Source organism: Somniosus microcephalus, chromosome 16 (genome assembly GCF_052327205.1).
Source record: "Somniosus microcephalus isolate GS21.2 chromosome 16, FLI_Smic_1.0, whole genome shotgun sequence".
In the NCBI taxonomy this organism is placed as follows: Eukaryota; Metazoa; Chordata; class Chondrichthyes; order Squaliformes; family Somniosidae; genus Somniosus; species Somniosus microcephalus.
In genome coordinates, this window is record NC_141002.1 from 82,371,632 (window position 1) to 82,393,955 (window position 22,324).

At 40.2% G+C, this 22,324-nt stretch overlaps 1 protein-coding gene and 1 long non-coding RNA gene across 10 annotated transcripts in view; one reads left to right on the top strand and one right to left on the bottom strand.

Moving 5' to 3' along the window:
- Nucleotides 1-3,031: 3,031 nt before the first annotated feature.
- Nucleotides 3,032-22,324, top strand: part of LOC147106336 (uncharacterized) — a 28,536-nt gene continuing 9,243 nt past the window's right edge. Inside the window, exon 1 of the long non-coding RNA XR_015081431.1 lies at nucleotides 3,032-3,407. This is a non-coding gene — a long non-coding RNA (uncharacterized LOC147106336). The remainder of the gene's footprint in view (nucleotides 3,408-22,324) is intronic.
- cnot2 (CCR4-NOT transcription complex, subunit 2) overlaps nucleotides 8,191-22,324 on the bottom strand; it is a 143,595-nt gene continuing 129,461 nt past the window's right edge. For 8 of the 9 annotated variants that reach the window (XM_086009347.1, XM_086009346.1, XM_086009344.1 and 5 more), the window contains 3 exons: nucleotides 15,176-15,276; nucleotides 14,834-14,978; nucleotides 8,191-9,336 (listed from right to left, as the gene is read on the bottom strand). In XM_086009347.1, the coding sequence (XP_085865473.1) occupies nucleotides 9,250-9,336; nucleotides 14,834-14,978; nucleotides 15,176-15,276 (333 nt within the window). In that variant the 3' untranslated portion in view covers nucleotides 8,191-9,249. Of the gene's footprint in view, nucleotides 9,337-14,833; nucleotides 14,979-15,175; nucleotides 15,277-22,324 lie in introns of those variants that run through there. The other variant, XM_086009352.1, reaches the window with a different exon arrangement.

Genomic DNA, 22,324 nt, shown 5'->3' on the forward strand with positions numbered 1-22,324 from the left:
TTTGCCGATAGCGCCTAGCGGAAATTCTTGCAGGTTACAACATAAAACTACCAGTACGCACTTCCAATGAGGGAACAAGACACATTTTTAAACTTAAGCCAGGCATTTTAAATTGTTCAGTCAGAAACTAAAGTGTTAATGGTCTATGTATCCGGTTACGGTCCAGTTCACTGAATCTAAACCCTTACCAGAACCACAGATCTATTATACTGTGTGACATATTTGATTATAGATTTATGTATGTAATCAGCTCGAATATTTGACAGGTGTGTTTCTAATATCTATATTACCAACAGACTACTACATACTTCCTGTAAGTAATTGGGTAAAAAAAAAAGGCCTGGAATTTGTCATTAGCGGCGAAACAACAGCACTCGCCACTGACCTCGAAGAAAGCTATCCACAAAGATCTAGCAATCTCTGGTGTGAATTTCAGCTCTTCCGACCTTTGTCTGAATCTGGCACGGAATCAAGCCAATCTCTAGCGTCCAGCAACAGTGATGTCATCGAGCAGACTAAGCAGCCAATCACATTGAAGAATTCCGAGACAGCAAACCAGGAAGTAAAATGCACAGATTATAATTTATGTTTTTATAAATTTTACAGAGCAAAATAAAGACTGAGACAGACACATAGGATTAAATGTAGAAGCTGAAAATACCATAAACAAACTTCAAAAAATGTATTAAAAGTCATGTAATTCTTATATTAAATGGAAAAAAATTGGCATTCCACAAATATAAAAAGTTTTTCAGGACTAGAATGGTTGTTCAGCAGTCAATATACCATTAAAAACAGTTACACCTCTTTCAACAAGGCTTAACTTTTTCAGGGGGTTAACAGCAATATTCCAGCGTAATAGGGGAAGTTTATCATCAGGAACTGTGATTTGAATTGATTGCTGGCTCCGTGGCGAAGCAGGGAATGACTGACAGTAACTTCTGGATTTCCACGTTTATCTGTGTGTGCACTGATTCCAGAAGTTGCTGTCACTTTGAGGAGTAATGATGGCAAATGCCACAGTTTTGCCGTCATTACCACCGCAAAATCCGGGCCAATACGTTTTAAACTAAATTTGACAGGAAGCAGCACATAAAATTGTATGATGACATTCAAAACAATACATTTGTGGTCTATTAATGCCATGATTTAATATTCAGTTATACTGCCACCTGGGATCAGTGCAGCACCATAACACTGCTGATTTAATGAAATTCAAGTTTGATGTTAGTGCCAAGACCACCTCAATGTGGTCTTGCACCGCTGGTGGTGTCCACCAGGTGCAGTGATGCACAGTGAACGTTTTCCCTGGATCAATAGTGATACCAACAACAACTTGCATTTATATAGCACCTTTAACCTAGTGAAACCTCCCAAGGCACTTCAGAAGAGTGTTATCAAACAACATTTGACACTGAGCTACATATTAGGGATATTAGGACAAATGCACCTTTCACAACCACCGGAAGTCCCAAAGTACTTGACAACCAATGAAGTACTTTTTGAAGTGCAGTCACTGTTGTAATGTAGGCAGCTTGGTGAAAGAAGTAGGTTTTAAGGAGCATCTTAAAAGGAGAGGTAGAAAGGCAGAGAGGTTTAGGGAGGAATTCCAGAGTTTCGGGCCTGGTGGATGGGCAAGTGGCCAGCAGTGGAGGAGAGCAGGTATCTCGGAGGGTTATAGGGCTGGAGGAGGTTACAGGATATAATCGCAGCTCTCTCCTTACATCACTATTCAAACTGGAGCATTAACATCACAAGTTCGGGCTTGTGAAGCTCACCAACTCTTCAAATTACCTACAGCACGGAGATGACGCGCTATTTTCTGACCCTTCCGTTCATTTTGTTTGTTCACATTTAACCAGAAGGCTGGAAGGAATAATACAAGCTCGTCACATCCATCATCGTACTGCACACTGCTTAGGAAATGGGGTCAGGCTACAAGTTGAGGAGAGAGAAAGAATGGCATCCTGATAGGACACTAGAAAGATACGAGCTTAAATTACTTTAAATACCACACAATCAATCGTCAGTTAAGGTGGTCATTAATTTTCTAAACACTCCTGGTACTCTACTACAGCAGGGTGTGTTTTTTTTGAGGGGGCGGAGTGTTGGACGGACTGCATTCCGACTCCTATTCTCCACACGGGAGAGTGCTGACAGACAGAATAGACTCATTCTGATCGGTGGATTCCTCAGTCGAGTTGGTTCGATTTTGAATGCGGTTTAATTGAAAACAAACAGTTTCTATAAACGCACCACGAAGTATAAAATGAATACATTTAAAGATATTTAATCAGGCGTTGATGAGCAACATATACAAATACATTAAAATCAAAACTAATTCCGGACTTGATTACAGATTCCATAACACCGATAGTAAACATTGGAACGTGGTTTTCAGACAGGAGCTCGTTTGGTTTACTGGGCCCGTTAACTATTAAGGGAAGATGTCAAAATCATTTTTATTTTATTTTATAAATAGTCTTGGACAGCATTCAAAAAGTATCTCAACTTGAAGTGCAACCATTGATTTAAAAAAACTTATTACTTAAGACCATTATAGCCCCATTCTTGGAAGAATTAGCCTCTACTCAGAGCAGGGTGATGTGCGGTCACTCGTATTATGCCAGGAGCCGAAAATAGGCACTGTCCTCTTTTGGAATATACCCATAAAGCCTCCTCAGTCAACAAATACTGATACCTCAATTCCTGCAAACATTTCACGCAGAAATGTTACTCAATCTCGGCTGAACAACAGTAGAGCCTGGTCATCATTGCCAGCCACATTTGTGACCAGTTAATTATTCGAAATGAAGGAACGAAGATGCAACTGCCAGTTCGCTGACTTCCAAATTTGCTTTCAGCTGACACAGGTTATACATCTTAATCTATAATGAGGGCAGGCTGGTTTGTGGTTTTAGAACAATTAAGAATCTGATGCGCAGGGAAGCTAATCTCAAGACTCGTTAAACAGCTCCAAATCACAAGGCTGTTGAATGCACCATTGTCTAGTTCACGTGTATTTTTTTAAAACAGAAACATAAAGCCAAGGCAACATTTTAAAGTTAGTGGTGAGGAATTGACCTTTATAAAGATATGCAGGTAGCAGTGTCCATTTTCAATTAAACTCCTGTCATAGCTCCGGTAATTAAGTCAACGAGTAGCTGAGCCATACAGACCAAAAATAGCCCCAGGTCCATCTTGCCTGTGCCAAGTTTGCCAATCTTAGCTAGAGCACGTACGACAGTTCGCTTCAGTTACCCCAGCCTAAGGAGGGAGAAAACAACTGACTAGGGCATCTACTCCCGGTCACTAGCCAGCAACTCCTGCTGGAGGTTGATGCAAAGGGCATCAGGCTGGGCCGTGATGCCTGTTGCAAGATTCACGTGTGAAGAATGGTCAATCAGGTGAGGTACTCGACGGTGAATGAGTAAAACAGTCTTCCAGCAAGAAGTCAATACCCCCAAGCTATAACTACAGAAATGATCAAGACAGGAGACCATGTCTCTCAAGACTATTGCAATCCCAAACGAACCCCACTGCCCTGCTGTCTTTCCATAGTCCCCAGCTTTCGCGTTTTCAAATGTTTACCTACTTTTTCCCCTTGAAAGATGTTTTGGTGTCTCAATGATGCCCTGGTAATTGCTTTGCATAGTTCAATAAACTTCTGTAATTTTAAATTGTTAACCCCTCATCGCTGACGCCCCAATAGTTGGAAACATAACAAATGAGTAAGTCGCCTATGAAACTGACAAATTAAAGTTCCAATGTTTATAATCACTAGATTGGGTGGGGTGGGGTGTTGTAGAAAAAACAATTTGTAAATTAAAGCAGGAGGAGAATGTTAGAATATGCGGGAATGACACTGTGGCGTGACACCAGTGCCCTCTTCCTCCTGTATCCCACCCCACAGTTGCACTTCATTTGAATCTATACTTTCCAATCCTAACTTCAGGTAAAGGAAGGTATTTTTGTGCACTGCACCCAGTACAACTTTCTTTTTCCATTTTTATGTATACGATCTTCAAATGATGTAACCTTTGATTTTATTTAAGTTGGTGTGGAAATCTGGGTGACCTAGATTTATTTTCAGTACACATCAAGGCACAGATTGTAAATGATCAAGCAGAACTAAATATAGAGCATGTCATATGAGTGAAATGGGACTTAAAAAAAATTACTTATGGCTCTTAATGAACCAGCGAGCGAGACACCACCTCGTGCAGCACTAAACCATTCAGACCAGAAGGTTCTAGATTGGTGTTAGTTAATTGTAGCTCCGGCAGCAGTTGGGGTGCGACTAGTGGCCTCAGTACCAAGGTTGGAGGGAGAAGTAACTGCAATTCAGTGACCCTTTCTGCAAAAGGTGAGCACAGGATCGAGCTCGTCTGTGATGCCCCCACAGTCAAATAGCCTACAATAATTACTGTTGGGCGAGGCACTGGCGGGATACCAACACCTGTAGAAGGAAGGAATCAAAAGATCACAAACAAAACAACGATCTGTAAATCAATCAGAGGCATCGAGGAATAGTTGCTGGAACATTTTTTTCAGAATGCTATCACTACATAGATGCAACATTTTAATTACAAAGTTTAAACATAATTCATTCCAGAAAATGACGTCTTTTACTTTACCAACGTAAATTTAAAACTAGTTATATTACATAACAATCATATATTTAAGTAATCTGAATCTAAACCGTCATGTTAGTGCTGGTGGAGCTCAATCTCAGGTACTCCCAAGCCTGTGCAAGCACAGCAATATTCATGGTTCAACATCAACTAAAGAGCAACTCCTCGCACCAGTGACCCTTTCCACCTTATGGTCTCTCTTGAGTGAGACTGTCAATGAATGCCAAATTAGGGACAGTTTTGAGCAGAAATTAGATTGAGATTGCCCAATTCCATATCTCATCAGATCCTTACAACCAGAGATTTTCATTTTGTTGTTCTAGAGTGAATTTAAACTTGGTGCAATGAGTTAGATAATGGTCCTTCACCCAAGTCCCGAACAGGTCAACTTTTGATGTGAATTTTACGTGTCAAATTAAGACTATAACAAGTTAGCATACCTACAAATTGCCAATATGATTGCACTAGATGAGAGAATTGCTCTGTGATGCAGTAGGGGTTAAACATAATTACCCGTCTTTCTGATTAGACGTTAAATCGAGGCCCCACCTGCTATTTCAGATGGATGTAAAAAAATCACATGGCATTAGTTGAAGAGGAGAGTTCTCCCTGCTATTCTGGCCAATATTTATCCTTGAACCAACATCACAGATTATCTGGTCATTATCACAGTGCTGTTTGTGGGACCTTGCTGCACACAAATTAACTGCTGTTCCCTACATTACAACAGTGACTGCACTTCAAAAATACTTCATTGGCTGTAAAGCGCTTTGGGACATCCTGAGATCGTGAAAGGCACTGTATAAATGCAAGTCTTTACTTAATGCCATATTAATTGTAGTAACCAGTTGACAAGCAGCAGACTACTCACTGACCGTCTTTTACTGTGTTAGAACTGCATTCAGAGATGCTATTATTGGTGAATGTAGTTTATACCACAGGTGTATTTACCAACGGGGAGAAAAACCCATTGTGATGGCAAAAAATGTTTACAATTTAATGAGTTTCAGTTAGACTTACCTTGTATGTTGCAATGTTCAACCAGCATCTTAAAATAGCGGGGGAAATAATAACAATTATGCAGTCAACATACTTTTGCATTTCGATTTGGAATATCAACAGAAGAGACATGCAGTCCTGTTGAAAAGCATAGAGTAAAAAGTGGATGGATCGCCAACAGCTATGGTAACTTGTTACTGCAAATTGATGCAGGCAGCCCATCAGTTTCTTAAAATGACATCTCTTCCCCACCACCCCCATTGGATTTTTTTTCTCTTTCAGTTTATTCCAAAATTAAGTGTCACTAAACATTGTGAAAATGGGATCTGTATCACTTTAGAAATTTCTCTATAATGTGCTACTATAGCAACAAGTTCTAAATTTGAATGAGCTTGAAATTAAGACTAAAAGAAAATCATTTAGGAATATTATGTAATTGTCAACTTTTAAAATATAACTTAGGTAAGTAAATTACACTTTAAAAAAAAAAGTTGGGGAGATGCAAGTAAAATGCCTTATGAAAATGACTATGGATAGTGTAGAACCGTTTAGCTCTGGCATTATCTATTGCTAATCAATAGTTGTGGCAGTAGCAACGTTGTACTTGACTGGGGGGTAAACTGGAGACTGAATAAAATCCTTCCACTTAATCTATGCATTAATCATAGTTGTGTCTCCAGAGACAAGAAAAGCATTTAATGAAAGTTTCACTTCAGGGGATTACATTTAATATATATTGTGTAATATCTCCAGTTCTAGATCATTATGCATAAGTACACACCAAGCAATAACGTTGAAAACATCCATTACTTCATCACTAAATACATTCTCAATGTTCCTCAGTTACAGGTGCAAAACTCAGTTAGCACTAATCAACTCTTGTTGAGTTGCAGGACCAGTTTTTGTTTAAGATGGTCAACAGATAGTTCCCAAGTTATGTGCATTACTGAAATGAATAATATTGCTATCACTATTATTGAAGTAACAGCAAAATCATCTGGGGATGATTAGTAGAAGTATCCAAAACGCTATAAAATCTGACTGACAAACAACGCCAAATGTTAAAAGTTTAATCAACTGCCTTTGCAATGATTTTATTAAACCAGTATTTCAGATGTTGAATTTCTCATTTTTCAGCACCCCAGCAGAGACTTACTAAAAATTGGGTAAGATTAATAACCGGTGCATTTTCTTAAAAGCATTCTCAAACTTTAATCCAATGTCTATAAACGTTGTACCCAGGAGTACAAATAATTTATCTTCATTTAAGATTTTAACCTATTTTACATTAACATGAAAAACGCCACCACAGAAGTGGGACAAAGTTTTCACTGCCTGATAAACTTTAAGTTTATTTTCGATTTCTGCTTAATGATCCCAGGTTTGCCAGAATTCTCGCATTTTACAGGAAGAAAAATTAGAATGGCTGGGAGAAACCAAACAAGGCAAATGTATAGAAATATACATTACTGTGTATATACAGGAAAACTGAGAGAAATGAAGGGGAAAATGTGCAAAATCTGCAGGAAAAAAACATTTGGGAATACTGAATTTATACGGTAGACTTTTTTTCCTTGCACACAATTAAAATATTTTGTTTTAATCACAAACAAGAGCGTACAGGAAAAGTTTCTACGGGAGAAAATTTGATTTGGATATGCTTTAGTAATTTCAAATATTTAAATAGTGAATATTGGTGTATTATTCTATCACTACACAAGTATGACTTTCGGTAAACGTAAGCTGCAGTCTAACAGGTTTTTGCAAGGTGGAAATAGGACAATTTTGAACTAGCTAGTTACCTGGCACAAAATCCATGGGTGTGAAGGGTTAACAGCAGTGTGTGTACTACACAAGATCTCATGCAGATCAATTAGTATGGAGGGTACAAATACAGATCAAAGCTAAGGTAGTTTACAAATACTGAACACAGATTGGGCTACAGTTTTAAACATATGCAGTAAATGTGCTGAGCTCCCCCATGAGAAAAATGTTAAAAGCCTGCTTTAACTGCTATTAAACGACTGCAAGTTGATGGGATTCTGTAATGCCTTTTGTAGTCCTGAGACTCGTCAAGTATCAATTCTGACCCTTTAGGATGAAGGATTACACATTGAGCATGATTTTTGCAGTACAGGCATATTTAATAATCAAGCACATACATTATTTAGAGATGTAAAACTCTTAATTTAGTGTTCTTTATCCCAAAGGATTTCACACGCACAAATATTAGATACTGTACTTCTGAGCTAATAGAGCTGTACTGTTTAAAATGATTATTTGGGTACAATGATTGATGATTGCATTTCCTGATTTAAATAAGACCTAATGGGCTCTCCCCTTTTAAATTTATAAATGAAGCACATGGATGACAGAATTCAGAACAAAATCAAATCACTTACCTGTTGTAGTAAAATCTGGTGAGCAGAATGTTTAAGACACCAGTCTTCAAGTGGAAATTCCAACAAATACTTCAAAACTTCTTTCATTGTATTCAACACCATCAATTAAAAAGACACTATTGTGTAGCAATTTCAAATTAAAGGCAACACTGCAGTTAGGACAGCTTTTCTACTTTATTACAAAGAGAAGAAGCTTTAATGTGGTCAGAAAATACAAGATTGATTTTTTTTTTAATTCTTTTTTTCCTATGAAATGCTGCTGTTCAACCAGCCATTGTGAATTGTCTCAGTTCACTTCCTGAAGTCCCATCATGTTCAATTGGGTATGGGTGTCCTTGGCTGCTGAAAATCTGGCCCTTAAGTGCACAGGGCGACACAGCGGTCCCCTGCTCAGCAGTTCCCGAAATGTCCTGTTTTCATGTATTGCATCCATGCACACCTCCGAAAAATGAGGTACAGCAGGGCAAATATTTTCCAAAATAGATGTCATATATATAATATATACACATTCGTACATACATATCTTTATTCATGTGATGTCCAAAAATTAAAAAAATGTACACTTTTATTACAAAATTGTAACAAAGACTGGACAGTGTTTTGCTCATTCTGGAAAGATGAAGCCCAGTGATACACAACCGTGGAAAATGTCCAGAGGTCGTGGCAATAACGTTCACTTAAACAGTCAAATGTTCTTGCATTTAACTTGGCGGAAATGCCATTCAAAAACATTAGGGGAAGTAAAATGAACAAATCAAATGCAGGCTGCTTATCTTTCCAAATGAAATACAAGGAGGATCTTCACATAAAAATGCACTAAACATTTTTTTTTATTACCAGTAATGCTACAATGAACAATGCAAACTTTTTAAATTTTTACACTTTGGAAATTTAGCAATGAAAATTTTGTCGGTCCACTTGCCCTTTAGCAGAACAAAGTCTGCCTGTAGGCTGAAAAATTAATTTGTTTTGTGTTTTGTGTTTTTTAAACATACCCTGCTCAAAATAATAAAAAAAAAACCAGAAAAAAAAATACAAATTCAGTTGTGTTGGGCAGCACATAATTACTAAGGCAGGACTTCAAAATGTCAATCCATCCACATGAGCCAATTGCCAGATCCTCAAAGAATAAAAACCAGGATGCCTGAGCCACTTCGGTTTCCGCAGTTTGAGTATTGTGCTGAGACAGCCATACCCCATGAACAGTTAAGTCTTTAGAAGGCTTGCTGAGCAGGGTTGTAGTTCAAAGATGACGGCAGATGAGGTCTTTCCTCTAGTTTATCATACTCCAGGTGGAACTCCTGAAATCCCAAAAAGAAACGATCAGCCATGCGACAACAAACTTCCATTTGAAAGCAATACAAGACACTTGGTGACATCCAAGAAAGTATATTCACAGATTAAACACCACACAGCTTGCATTTATATAGCACCTTTAATGAAAGTGGCTTCCCAAGGTGCTTCACAAATAGGTGTAAGAAAAATGCAGACAAAGTGAAGAAGAGAAAGATTAGATTACAACAGTGGCTACACTTCTAAAGTACTTCATTGGCTGTAAAGTACTTTGGGATGTCCTGAGGTCGTGAAAGGCACTATATAAATACAAGTCTTTTTCTTTTATTAGGTGAGATGAATGAATGTCTGGTCAAAGAGATGTGTCTTGAGAAAGTTCTTAATGGTGGAAAGGCAGCGAGGTTTAGGAAGAGAGTTCCAAAGAGAAGGACTGAGGCAGCTGAAATCCCTGCCACCAGTAGTGGGGTGAAGGGGGAGGGAGGTAGGTACAGAAGAACAAATGATTTGGGAGGGTATACAGGGCTGGGGGAGATGGCAGACATAGGGTGGGGCAAGGCCAGAGAGGAACTTCTACACAAGGACAAGGATTTTGAATGTAATGTGTTAGGGAAGATGGAGCCAGTAAAAGTAAGCAAAGATGTGGGGTGAAGGGTGATTCAGACACGAAGGACAGGATACGTGAGAGAGTTTGACAAATTGTAGTTTTTGGATGGTGGGAGGCCAGCAGCACAGTGTTAAGAGTAGTCAAGACTGGAGCTCACAAAGGCACGTACAAGGGTTTCAGCAATGATGGGGCCGAAGCAAGGGCGGAAGTGAGCAATATTGTTGATGGTACTATAGCTAGATGTTCGGTTTAAAACACGGTTCAAGGTAGAACAGGATGGCATCACTACAAACTGTCTGGTTCAACCTGAGAGAATGATCATGAAGGGAGATGGAATAAATAGTAAGGGGGCAGAGTTTTGGACGGGAACCAAAGATGATTGCTTCAGACTCGCCAATCTTAAGCTGGAGGTAGTTGCTGTTGGACAAGCAGTCTGACAGTATGGAAGTAGTCAAGGCGTGGAGATAGAACTGGAGATCATCAGCATACGTGAAGTTTCTGACTTGGCTCAGTGAAAGCACTCTAAAGGTGTGGGTTGAAGCCAGAGACTTGAGCAGATAATCTTCATTGCAGTACTGAGGTAGTGCTGCACTGTTGGAAGTGCTGTTTTTCGGATGAGATGTGAAACCAGTCTCCCCTCTCAGATGGATGTAGAAGATCCCAACCAAGACCGCCAAAAACAGATTATCTGGTCATTTGTTGTTTGAGGAACCATGATGTTTGCAAAATTGGTTACAACAGTGACTACTTTTCAAAAGCACTTAATTGGTTGCAAGGTGTTTGGGACACCCTGAGATAGTGAAAGGCACTATATAAATGCAAGTTCTGTAAACACCCAGGTCTGTGAATGAGGTCACTTAGGTGCAGCATGTAGATAAAGAGGAGGGACCCTGAATATGACTGAGGGGAGGGAAGAGAAGCCATTATTCAAATAGGTAGGAATGTAGCCATACAAGGGTAGTTTCATGGTGCTGGATTAGAGGAAGATGGCATGGTCCACCATATTTAATGGTGGAGGAGGGGTAATGCAGTAATTATAGAGGATGTCATTCACAATATTTCAACCAGCTTAAGAAAATGGCTTGCATTTGTATAGCACCTTATCAAGTATCTCAGACATACCACATACATTAAATATCTCTGAAGTAATGTGACTTAGGTCAGCATACTCTATGCAACAAAATAGCTGCTATTTAATTGGCAGTTTCTTTTGTTTTAATTGGTGGTAGTCTTTTGTGCCCTACTTACTGCAACTACTACAAACAGATTACATAACAAGTAGATATTATTCTTTGAGTTAAAATGTAAGCACTGGCATTTAAAAAAAATGCATAGCACTATATAATGATAAATAAAATATCTTTGAAAGCACAGTTACTTATAATCACCAAAAAATGTTTTGAATTTTTTTTGGGGAGACCATTAAATATAGGAAGGGTTTTCTGATATGGTCAAAACTTAATGAAACAGAATGGCACCTGTCAATCAGTGACGGACTTTAAGAATGGTTTACACTGTCTCTTCAATCGGGTCAGTTCCACAAAAATATTACTAAACAATGCCTTCAGTAATATCTGAAGTGAAGCTACTTCGTGGGAACCCGGAACTCCTTCGCGATCAGAACGTCATCTAAAAGGAAAAACCTGCGATTTCAGTAACTTCACTGTTTTGTCAACTACACACACCTTCACTGATTAAAAATTCGCTACCCGATTATATACTGCAGCAACGGTCAGAAATTAGCCAGGCCTTTGCAAACCCTACAAAAAGTTACCCACCTCAAGGATTACAGATTTAATTCACAGAACAGTCAGATTAAAGGAAAAGCACCTTTCTTGTCAGCATTTTGTCAATGAAATAGATTTTATTTTAAGTGATCTTAGAGTTTAATTTGCAACAAAAAAATCTAAATAGATTTTAATCAGATATTATTTTTAAATGGTTTATTGCTAAAGAAAACAAATTCAACAAAACATCCCTTCACTGCATTCATGCACACACCTTTAGTGTATACGGAAATATGGATGAACAGTGCAGAGTTATACTAGATGCTTGCACTGCTGTTTGATCAGGGGAAGAAAAGCTTTGTATGATAAGAACATAAGAAATAGGAGCAGGCCAATCGGCCCCTCGAGCCTGCTCCGCCATTCAATAAGATCACGGCTGATCTGATCCTAACCGCCAATCTACTATCACAGAACCATCTCCTGAATCTAACAGAATTAGACACACGAAATAGGAGCAGGATCAGGCTACACGGGCCATGACCGATCCGAACCTAGACTCATGTCCAAATTCCTGCCCGCTCCCCGTATCCCTCAATTCCCTTTACTTCTAGGAAACTGTCTATTTCTGTTTTAAATTTATGTAATGATGTAGCTTCTACAGCTTTTTGGGGCAGCATATTCCATGGACCTACCACCCTCTGAGTGAAGTAGTTCCTCCTCATCTCAGTTTTGAAAGAGCAGCCCCTTATTCTAAGACTGTGCCCCCTAGTTCTAGTTTCACCCATCATCGGGAACATTCTCCCCGCATCCACCCGATCCAACCCCTTCACAATCTTATATGTTTCAATAAGATCGCCTCTCATTCTTCTGAACTCCAATGAGTAGAGTCCCAATCTACTCAACCTCTCCTCATATGTCCATCCCCTCATCCCCGGGATTAACCGAGTGAACCTTCTTTGTACTGACTCGAGAGCAAGTATGTCTTTTCTTAAGTATGGACACCAAAACTGTATGCAGTATTCCAGGTGCGGTCTCACCAATACCTTGTACAACTGAAGCAATACCTCCCTATTTTTATATTCTATCCCCCTAGCAATGAAAGCCAACATTCCATTGGCCTTCTTAATCACTTGCTGCACCTGCATACTAACCTTTTGAGTTTTGTGCACCAGGACCCCCAGATCCCTTTGTACTTCAGTACTTTCCAGTTTCTTGCCATTAAGATAATAACTTGCTCTACGATTTTTCCTGCCAAAGTGCATAACCTCACACTTTCCAGTATTGTATTCCATCTGCCAAATCTCTGCCCACTTACTTAGCCTGTCTATGTCCCCTTGCAGGTTTTTTATGTCCTCCTCACTCACTACTTTCCCCCCCATCTTAGTATACTCCAATGTATTGACAAGCGATCTATTTACCAGCCTCCAACTGCCACGGAACTTTTTACTATCCTGTTAGCTCTTTTATAATATTAAAACTTCAACATTGAACTTGGAGACCAGTCAGCTGACCACTGGAGAGTTGCAAAATGCAGTTTTACACCAGTCGCAACTTGTCTAAAACTGAAGCAGTGCGAGATTATCTCCTCCAAAAGAAATCTGATTTGCTCCCAGTTTGTTTATGGGTAACTGCAGTTGTATTACACTTCTTGAACTGCACAGATGCTGGATGGGTGACATAAATGAATTAGAATGCTTTTCTTCATCGCTAGCAAAAAAATGTCAGCTTTCTACATTGAAACTTGGTGAAATTAGTAGCAAAATGGTTCAGTTTCCATTGGTCGGATACAAACTGGAATCAGGGACTATCACGTAAAGAGGGTACGAGCTTGTTTACGGTGACCGAAAAAGCAAATTCTGCTTTGAATACATGGGGCTCCTGGATTTTTAACAATATGTTGGGGATTTGATTCTGTGATTCCATCTATTTTCTTTTTAAATCAAAATCAAAACGAATGGTTTTGGCTAAGAGTTAGTTAAGACTTTTTTTGGTTAATATCATCACTGGTTAAGTAAATGATGATCTGCACCTGTCAAATATGAAGTGCAGTGTCATTTAACAGGCTTCAAAATGTGCCCTCACACATTCCGCATAAGTAAATGCTTTTCTAATTACCTCTTCAAGCGCTGCTGATGAGTTCTCTTTAGGCACCCGGGTTGATAAGGCTGCTGAATGTCAGCCCAATTTATCATATCATAAATGGCCTACTCCCTCCAATCACACAACCAGATAAAGTTACATTGTTCAGGCTCCAGATTGGCTAAAATAGGCTCCAAAGGCTTTCCTTTAGCAAATCAGCATCAGATTTAAGACCCTCGGAAAGTACAGGATCAGAAAAGACTCTGCACATGGCCAGTGGCAAAAAAACTAATACCTCCGAATTGCTCACTCCCGATTAACAGGAAGCTTTAAATGTACCTAGGCTCAATCTGAAACAGGTGGATGGAGGAACCACAGAAAATAAGATAGAAACATCATTAAAGCTTAAAACAAAAAAGTAAAAAGACAGAATCCAAGTAATCATTATCAAATGAAATTTTACATAATTACACAAGACTGAGCACAAGGAAGCAGATAAAATGGGAGGGGGATGAAAACAGGCGGATCAAAAGCTTTTTTAAAAAACCCATCTTATTTAACATTGTAAAAATAACATTTCAGTAGCCTGACAGTTATACTACAGTAATAAATCTACTTGACAGTATTATTACTGCAACCTGGAATGCAAAAGGATAGAGAAAGAGCAGGGAAATGGGATAAAACCACTTCACTTTAAAAGTTAGCAATAGCACAGGCATGATGGGCCAAATCGCTTCCTTTTATGCTGTACATTCTATGAGTCTTCAGTGCATGAGTTGAAATCTTCAAAAAATTGATAGCCTAGAGATCACAGAACTTGCAAGAGCATCCAGCAGTTTCGAGGGTTAAAACAACAGCACACAAATCTAGGCTATTTCAGCTGTCTTTATTATAGAGAATCACAGCTCAGATTTGCTGGGCAGAAAAAAAAGATACACAACGTTGCATACAAAAACTTATTGGTTGTTTCCAGCAAACAGATGATGCTTAATCTCTCGTAAAGAAACATCAAGTTAGTAATTCAGCTGACTCCTTTACAATAGAAGGCCAGCAATTTCTGCATTATATAAAATCAATTAGCACATCAGCTCTTACTTTAGCAACCTTTCTCCAGTTAAGACAGTCAAAGAAATAGTATGTCCCCCTTTCATAGGTGTTGGTCTTTACTGTTGGCTCCATTCCTGGGGCCCTGGTGATCCAGACTCGCTCTTCTTTGTGGTACCTCCAGTCTCGGTTAAATCTAACATTTATAATATGATAAAAGACATGTATGAATATTAATTAAATTAAACATATCCAATAAATAGACTAACAAATGGTAAATTATTTTTAAAAGACTGATAAAATCATGAATCAGAATCATTAGATTTTAACGTCAGTTATGCCAAAAAGAAATTTAGTTCAAACTAAATGTGTTATACATTTAAAAGGACATACAGCTCTACTGCTGCAAGTAACTGTAAGACATCTCCTCCATTCATGTAGTACAGATAGAAAAGGAGGTCCTCTCCATAGCGGGCAAGTTTTATTGCAGCAAGCTGTAAAGAGATTACATTAGTTAGTTTTATCTTGCATTTTAAATATAATGCTTAGAAACCTTAAATTATGACATCAACTATATTTTATGTACAAGGGTAAGTGACACGGTATAATCAACACAATAAATTCTATAATGTGCCTGTAAATGTTCAATTGATTACCACCAAAAGTATACAAATTATGTCATTAAATATTCACACTCTGATCATGCCACAATTGTTAATACTTCAACGTGGATGTCATCATGTATAATCTGCATAGAAAGCTCTGGCCACTGCCAGCAAATCAAAATCAAGAGCAAAAATGAAATATAGCTGCCAATGCAAGAGTACATATCCATATAATAAAAATCATATTGAAACACACACTTCCTGTTTACAAAACGTTAGTTCCTGTCTTCATGTTTGTCACACTTTTGTGACAACTTTTCCTATGATAAAAATATTCATGTCCAGATTTCCCTCACTAAACTTGTCCACTTCTCCACCCACCGCCTTAAAACCTACCTCTTTGGCCAAGCTTTTAGTCAACCCTCCTAATAGATCCTTCTTTAGCTTGGTTATCAATTTACGCCTGATTATGCTCCTATGAAATGCCTTGGGACATTTTTCTATGCTAATAGCACTATATCAATGCAAGTGCTGCCTGGCCTGCTGAGCATTTTCTGTTGTTATTTCTTATTGCCTATGTAAACCTGTTGTGCTGTAGTTACACCATTCCACCAATGGTGGCACTATAGCACATCAGTTTTACATCTCCCAGTTCCTCCGTCTGTACTGCAAAGAAACTCCGACACTCCAAACAACTCGAGTTCTCCGTTTGCCAAATGGCTGCAAGTTTTTGTATTTAATAGTAGAATACTTGGAATTGATATAAGAAGAGTACGTACGGCTTTAAAATATGGACTGAATTATGCCTAAATCCTCGCATTCAATTATCCCCTGCGCTCTAACTTCACCACCAGAAGACTTGGTTTTGACTCCCCGTGTGCAACACCATGGGACGTGGACTAGTTACAAAAATAAGATTTGTGGAAATGATTTCAATGCAGTGATCTTTTCTTGTTTCAGATAATATGTACAAACCACAATGGCAAAAATGACAATGTAGGAGAAACAGACTAAAATTGGCATTTGCAACAATCTTTCTGAAAATTGGAAAACAGAGTTAATGCTAAGAATCATGGGTACGTCAGAGAGCAGTCTGAGGACAAAGGATCTTTCACAACCTGTGCTGGTAGACCTAGGCCGTCAAGGTCACAAGCCCAGAGATAACATATAGGTTACACTGTCTGGACAAGATAAGCGTGGCCAGGAGGGAGTCAAAAAAATGCCATTTTTATCTTGCCTTCTCCAGATTTTCTATTACTTAAGACTGGGAAAGTAAAAGGAATTACCAGCTACAAGCAAGTCTGATTTTTGTCTTAAAATTAAAATTGTACGTTATTAGCATGCAATCAACAGCACCTAAAAGTGACTCTTGCCCTAAAATGTATCACTCCGATTTCTCAATTATCTGAACAGGTGGAAAAATTGGTTTTACCTTGTGGAGTTGAATACAATGAACTTGCATTTATATAGCGGCTTTCACAACCTCAGGTTGTCCCAAAGCATTTCAGAGCCAATGAATACTTATGAACTGTAATCACTGTTGTAATGTAGGCAAACATGGAAGCCAATTATACATACAGCAAGATCTCAAAAAACAGCAAGATAAATGACCAGTTACTGTTTTTGGTAGTTTCAACGGAGGGATAAATGTTGGTCAGAAATCAGGAAAACTCCCCCACTCTTCAAATAGTGCCATGGAATCTTTTTATGCCCACCTCAGAGGACAGAAAGGGCCTCAATTTTGAAGTCTCATTCGAAAGACATCACAACTTGGACAGTGCAGCACTCCCTCAGTACTGCATTAAAGCCTAGATTATGTGCTCAAGTCAAGTCTCTGCAATGGGGTTTAAATCCACAACTTAAATGTATAAAAGATTGGCCTGGATTTTGCAGTCAGCAGCGAAGGGACGGCCCTCACCGCTGACCTCGAAGAAAGCTGCCCACAAAGATTTAGCAGGCTCTGCGCTGTCGATTTTCCCTATTCCTTCGTCGGTTTCAATTTGGCATCATGTATAGGGGATCTATGGCATCCAGGCACAGTGAAATCATCAAGCAGGCTGAGCAGCCAATCAGATTGAAGAATTCTCAGACAGCAAACCAGGAAGAAAAAAGAACTGATTATCATTCACTTTATAATCATTTGAGAGCGCGAAATAAAATTTGGGACATACACATGGGATTAAGGTAGAAGCTGAAGTATCATAAACAAACATTAAAATAATAAAATTTTTATTTAAAAAATCTATGGAATTTATTATGGAATGGAGGGAATGAAACTCCATATTTCTAAAGTTAATTTCTCAGGGCTAGAGAGGTTGTTTAACAGTAATTATGACTTAGTACGCCATTAAAAACAGTTATACCTCATTCAACATTTCCAGTAAGAATAGTGCGTAAAAAGTTGAAATTCATGTCAAATCACTGATTCTGTGTTGATTGAAACTGCAAAGGCTGCAACAGCGCACCCCGTGGAGGAGCAGGGTAACACTGACAGTAACTTCTTGATTTCCGCGTTTACCTGCACATGTGTGGAAGCTAGGAGTCGCTGTCAGTTTCACACAGTTTTGCCGTCATTACAACCGCAAATTCCAGGCCATTGTGTTTCTCACACTAAACAGGAATTTGTATTTATATAGTGGCTTTAACGTAGAAAAGCACTCAAGGCATTTCACAGAAGAAAATGGATGCCCAGCCAAAGGAGAGGTGATCAAAAAGCATCTGATAATATCCGATATAAGAGACCGTTAGCAAAAGTGGAAGCGCATGGAATTGGAGACAAGCTATTTTTAAAAAATATTCGTTTATGGGATGTGGGCATTTCTGGCAAGGCCAGCATTAATTGCCCATCCCTAATTGCCCTCGAGAAGGTGGTGGTGAGCTGCCTTCTTGAACCGCTGCAGTCCGTGTGGTGAAGGAACTCCCACAGTGCTGTTAGGTAGGGAGTTCCAGGATTTTGACCCAGCGACGATGAAGGATCGGCGATATACTTGGAGGTGGTGGTGTTCCCATGCGCCTGCTGCCCTTATCCTTCTAGGTGGAAGAGGTCGCAGGTTTGGGAGGTGCTGCAGTGCATCTTGTAGATGGTACACACTGCAGCCACTGTACGCTGGTGGTGGAGGGAGTGAATGTTTAAGGTGGTGGATGGGGTGCCAATCAAGCGAGATTGCTTTGTCCTGGATGGTGTCGAGCTTCTCGAGTGTTGTTGGAGCTGCACTCATCCAGGCAAGTGGAGAGTATTCCATCACACTCCTGACTTGTGCCATGTAGATGGTGGAAAGGCTTTGGGGAGTCAGGAGGTGAGACACTTGCTGCAGAATACCTAGCCTCTGACCTGCTCTCGTTGCCACAGTATTTATGTGACATGGGAAGAGAATTAGTTGGGAGGTAGGAGACTAATGTACTCTAATTGGCAGGATGTGACTAGTGGTGTCCGCCAGGGATCTGTACTGAGGCCTCAGCTTTTCACTATATTTATCAATAACTTAGATGAAGAAATAGAGAGGCGTATATCCAAGTTTGCTGATGACACTAAGTTAGGTGGCACAATAGTGCAGATGGGAGCAGAAAGTTGCAAGGGCCATTAGGTGGGCAAAACTGTAGCAGATGGAGTTCAATGTGGGGAAGTGTAAGGTTATCCACTCTGAACCCAAGGAGGATAGATTAGAGTATTTTCTAAATGGTGAGAAGCTAGTAACTGTCGAGGAGCAGAGAGATTTAAAGGCCCATGTACAGAAATCACAAAGCTAATGGACAGGTACAAAATATAATGAAAAAGGCTAATGGAATGTTGGCCTTTATAACTCAAGGGGGCTGGAATACCAAGGGGTGGAAGTATGCTACAATTGCATTATGTTCTGGCTAGACCACATCTGGAGTACTGCAATCAGTTCTGGCACTGCACATCAGGAACGATATGTTGGCCTTGGAGCAGGTGCAGTGCAGACTCACCAGGATGATGCTGGGGCTAAGGAGAGTTAAATTATGAGGATAGGTTGCATAGGCTGGGCTTGCATTCCCTTAAGTATAGAAGATTAAGAGGTGATCTAATTCACATGTTTAAGATAATTAAAGGATTTCATAGGGTAGGTTTTTCCTCTGGTGAGGAGTCCAGAACAAGCAGCTACAACCTTAAAATTAGAGCTAGGCTGTTCAGGGGTGATGTCTGGGAGCACTTCTTCAGAGAAAGGGTAGTGGAAATCAGGAACTCTTGTGCAAAAAACTGTTGACGCTAGCTCAATTGAAAATTTCAAAACTGAGATTGATAGATTTTTTGTTTGGTAAGGAATACAGAACCAAGGCAGGTAAATGGAGTGCTGCATTGTCAGAGGTGCCGTCTTTCAGATGAGACGTTAAACCGAGGCCCCGTCTGCTCTCTCAGGTGGACGTAAAAGATCCGATGGCACTATTTTGAAGAAGAGCAGAGGAGTTATCCCCGGTGTCCTGGCCAATAGTTATCCCTCAACCAACATAACAACAACAGATTATCTGGTCATTATCACATTGCTGTTTGTGGGACCTTGCTGTGTGCAAATTGGCTGTCGCGTTTCCTACATTACAACAGTGACTCCACTTCAAAAGTACTTCACTGGCTGTAAAGCGCTTTGAGATGTCCGGTGGTCATGAAAGGCGCTATATAAATGCAAGTCTGTCTTTTTTAAGATACAGGTCAGCCATAGTCTAATTCAATGGTGGAACAGGCTCGAGGGGCTAAACGACTTACTCCTGTTCCCATGTTCCTAAATGCTTGGTCAAAGAGATGGGTTTTAAGGAAGGTCTTAAAGGAGGAGAGGGAGGTAGACCGGCAGAAAAGTTTAGGGAGGGAATTCTGAAGCAGAGCGCCTAAAGTGCTACGGCGCAGTCACCAATAGTGGGGCAAAGGGAGAGGTTGATGCACAAGAGGTCAGAGTAGGAAGAATGCAGAGTTCTTGGGGGAGTGGGAACTTGTAGGATTGGAGGAGGTTAGAGATAGGGAGAGCCATGAAGATTTAAACATGAGCATCAGAATTTTAAATTTGAGGTTTATGGGGGCCGGGAACTGATGTAGATTATTGAAGACAGGGGTGATGCATAAGCGGGACTGGGTGCAAGATGGGATATAGACAGCAGTTTATGTAGATGGGAGGATAGGTGGCCGGTCAGGAGAGGAATAGTCTAGTCTGGAGGAGACAGTGGCATGGAGGAGGGTTTCAGCAGCAGCAGCAGATGGGTTGAAGCTGGGGAGGGAGATGGAATTGGTGGTGAGTCTACCAAATTTGTGACAAGTGCTGAAGATAATGGCTTGGTCTTCCCAATTTCTAACTGGAGAAAAATGCGGTTCATCCAAGACTGGGTGTTGGGCAAGAAGTCTGACATCAGAGGCAGTGGAGGGGTCGACACAGGTGGTGGGTGTCGTTAGCTTACATGCGGAAGCTGACCCAATTTTTCGGATGATATCGCCAAGAGGAAGATTGCAGATGAGGTAGAGGAGGGGGTCAAGGATAGATCCTTGGGGGACTCCAGTAGTATCTGTCTGGGTCTGGAAGAAGTCACTGCTGGTGATGTTCTAGCTATGATTGGACAGGTAAGAGTGTAACCAAGCAAGGGCAGTTCCATTCAGCTGGCCAACAGACGAGGGGCATTGGAGGAGGATAGTGTGGTTGACCATGTCAAAGGCTGCAGAGCTGTGGAGAAGAACAAGATGGGATAGTGCACCATGGTTACAGTCACAGAAGATCTCATTTGTAACTTTTCTCCAGGTAATTTCAGTGGGGCAGAAACCTGATTGGAGAGATGGACACAGATTTGAAAGGTGACAACATGTTCAAGAACGTTGGAGAGAAAAGGGAGATTGGGGATGGGGTGGTAATTTGCAAGGATAGAAGTGTTGAGTGTGGGTTTTTTTTTTTTTTTTTTTTTTTTTTTTTTTTTTTTTTGAGGACAGGTTAACGACAGTGATTTTGAAAAGGAGGAACCAGTAACTGAGGAGAGGGACCCATTTACAATGTCACCTAGCATAGGGGCCAGAAAGGGAAGTTGGGTGGTTAGCAGCCTAGTGAAACAGGATCCAGGGAAGGGAAGGTGGGGCTCATAGACAAGATGTGCTCAGAGAGGACATTAGGAGAAATAGGAGGGAAACTAGAGAAAGACACAGGCTCAGGTCTAAAGGAAGGGGGGGGGGGGGTAATGCGGCAGAGGCAGCTGAACAGATGTGCTCAAAATAGTGACGAGAAGTTCATGAGCACCGCGCACTGAAGTCGGAGGAGAGGGGTTTAAGGAGACAGTTGGTCGTGGAGTAAAGAAGCCGGGATGATCCTGAAGTAGCAAGCAGTTTTGGAAGAGGAACGCGTGACCCGATAGAGCTTGCTGTGGTCCAGCCAGACCTCGTCATGGATGGTTAAACCAGTTGTGCACCAGATATGCTCAACTCTGTGCCCTTTAGACTTGAGGGATCAAAGATGGGGGCGATACCGGGGGAACAACCAGAATAGGAGTAAGGGTGTTACTGGGGACAAGGACATCAAAGTAGAGGGAGTGGTTGAGCAAATCACCAGCTGCAGAAGTATTGTGGAGAATGGAGGACCAAAGGCTCGGCAGTTGGTAGTTCATATGTTTCAGACTGATGTTATGAGAAAGAAAAGTTACAAGAATTCAGAGAGGCTTGGCTAAATCTGGAGAAAGTTCAGTTGGCCCAGAAAAGAATAGCTTATGAAGCAAGATCTCCAAGAGTGTTAAAAGTGAGACTTAAGGTCTAAGAAGTCTAGCCAGAGATAGGTATATATTTAGATATGTCACTTGTATGCAAGAGTTCAGACTCCCAGAGAACAAAGAAACAAATTTGAACGAGCTCTAGTCCAGGTATAACAGATGTGCAAGGCCGAATCTACCCAGATGATAGGCAGACGACCAGAAGGAAATTGATAGCTCATCTACGGATGGAGATTCGTTACGCTGACATCCC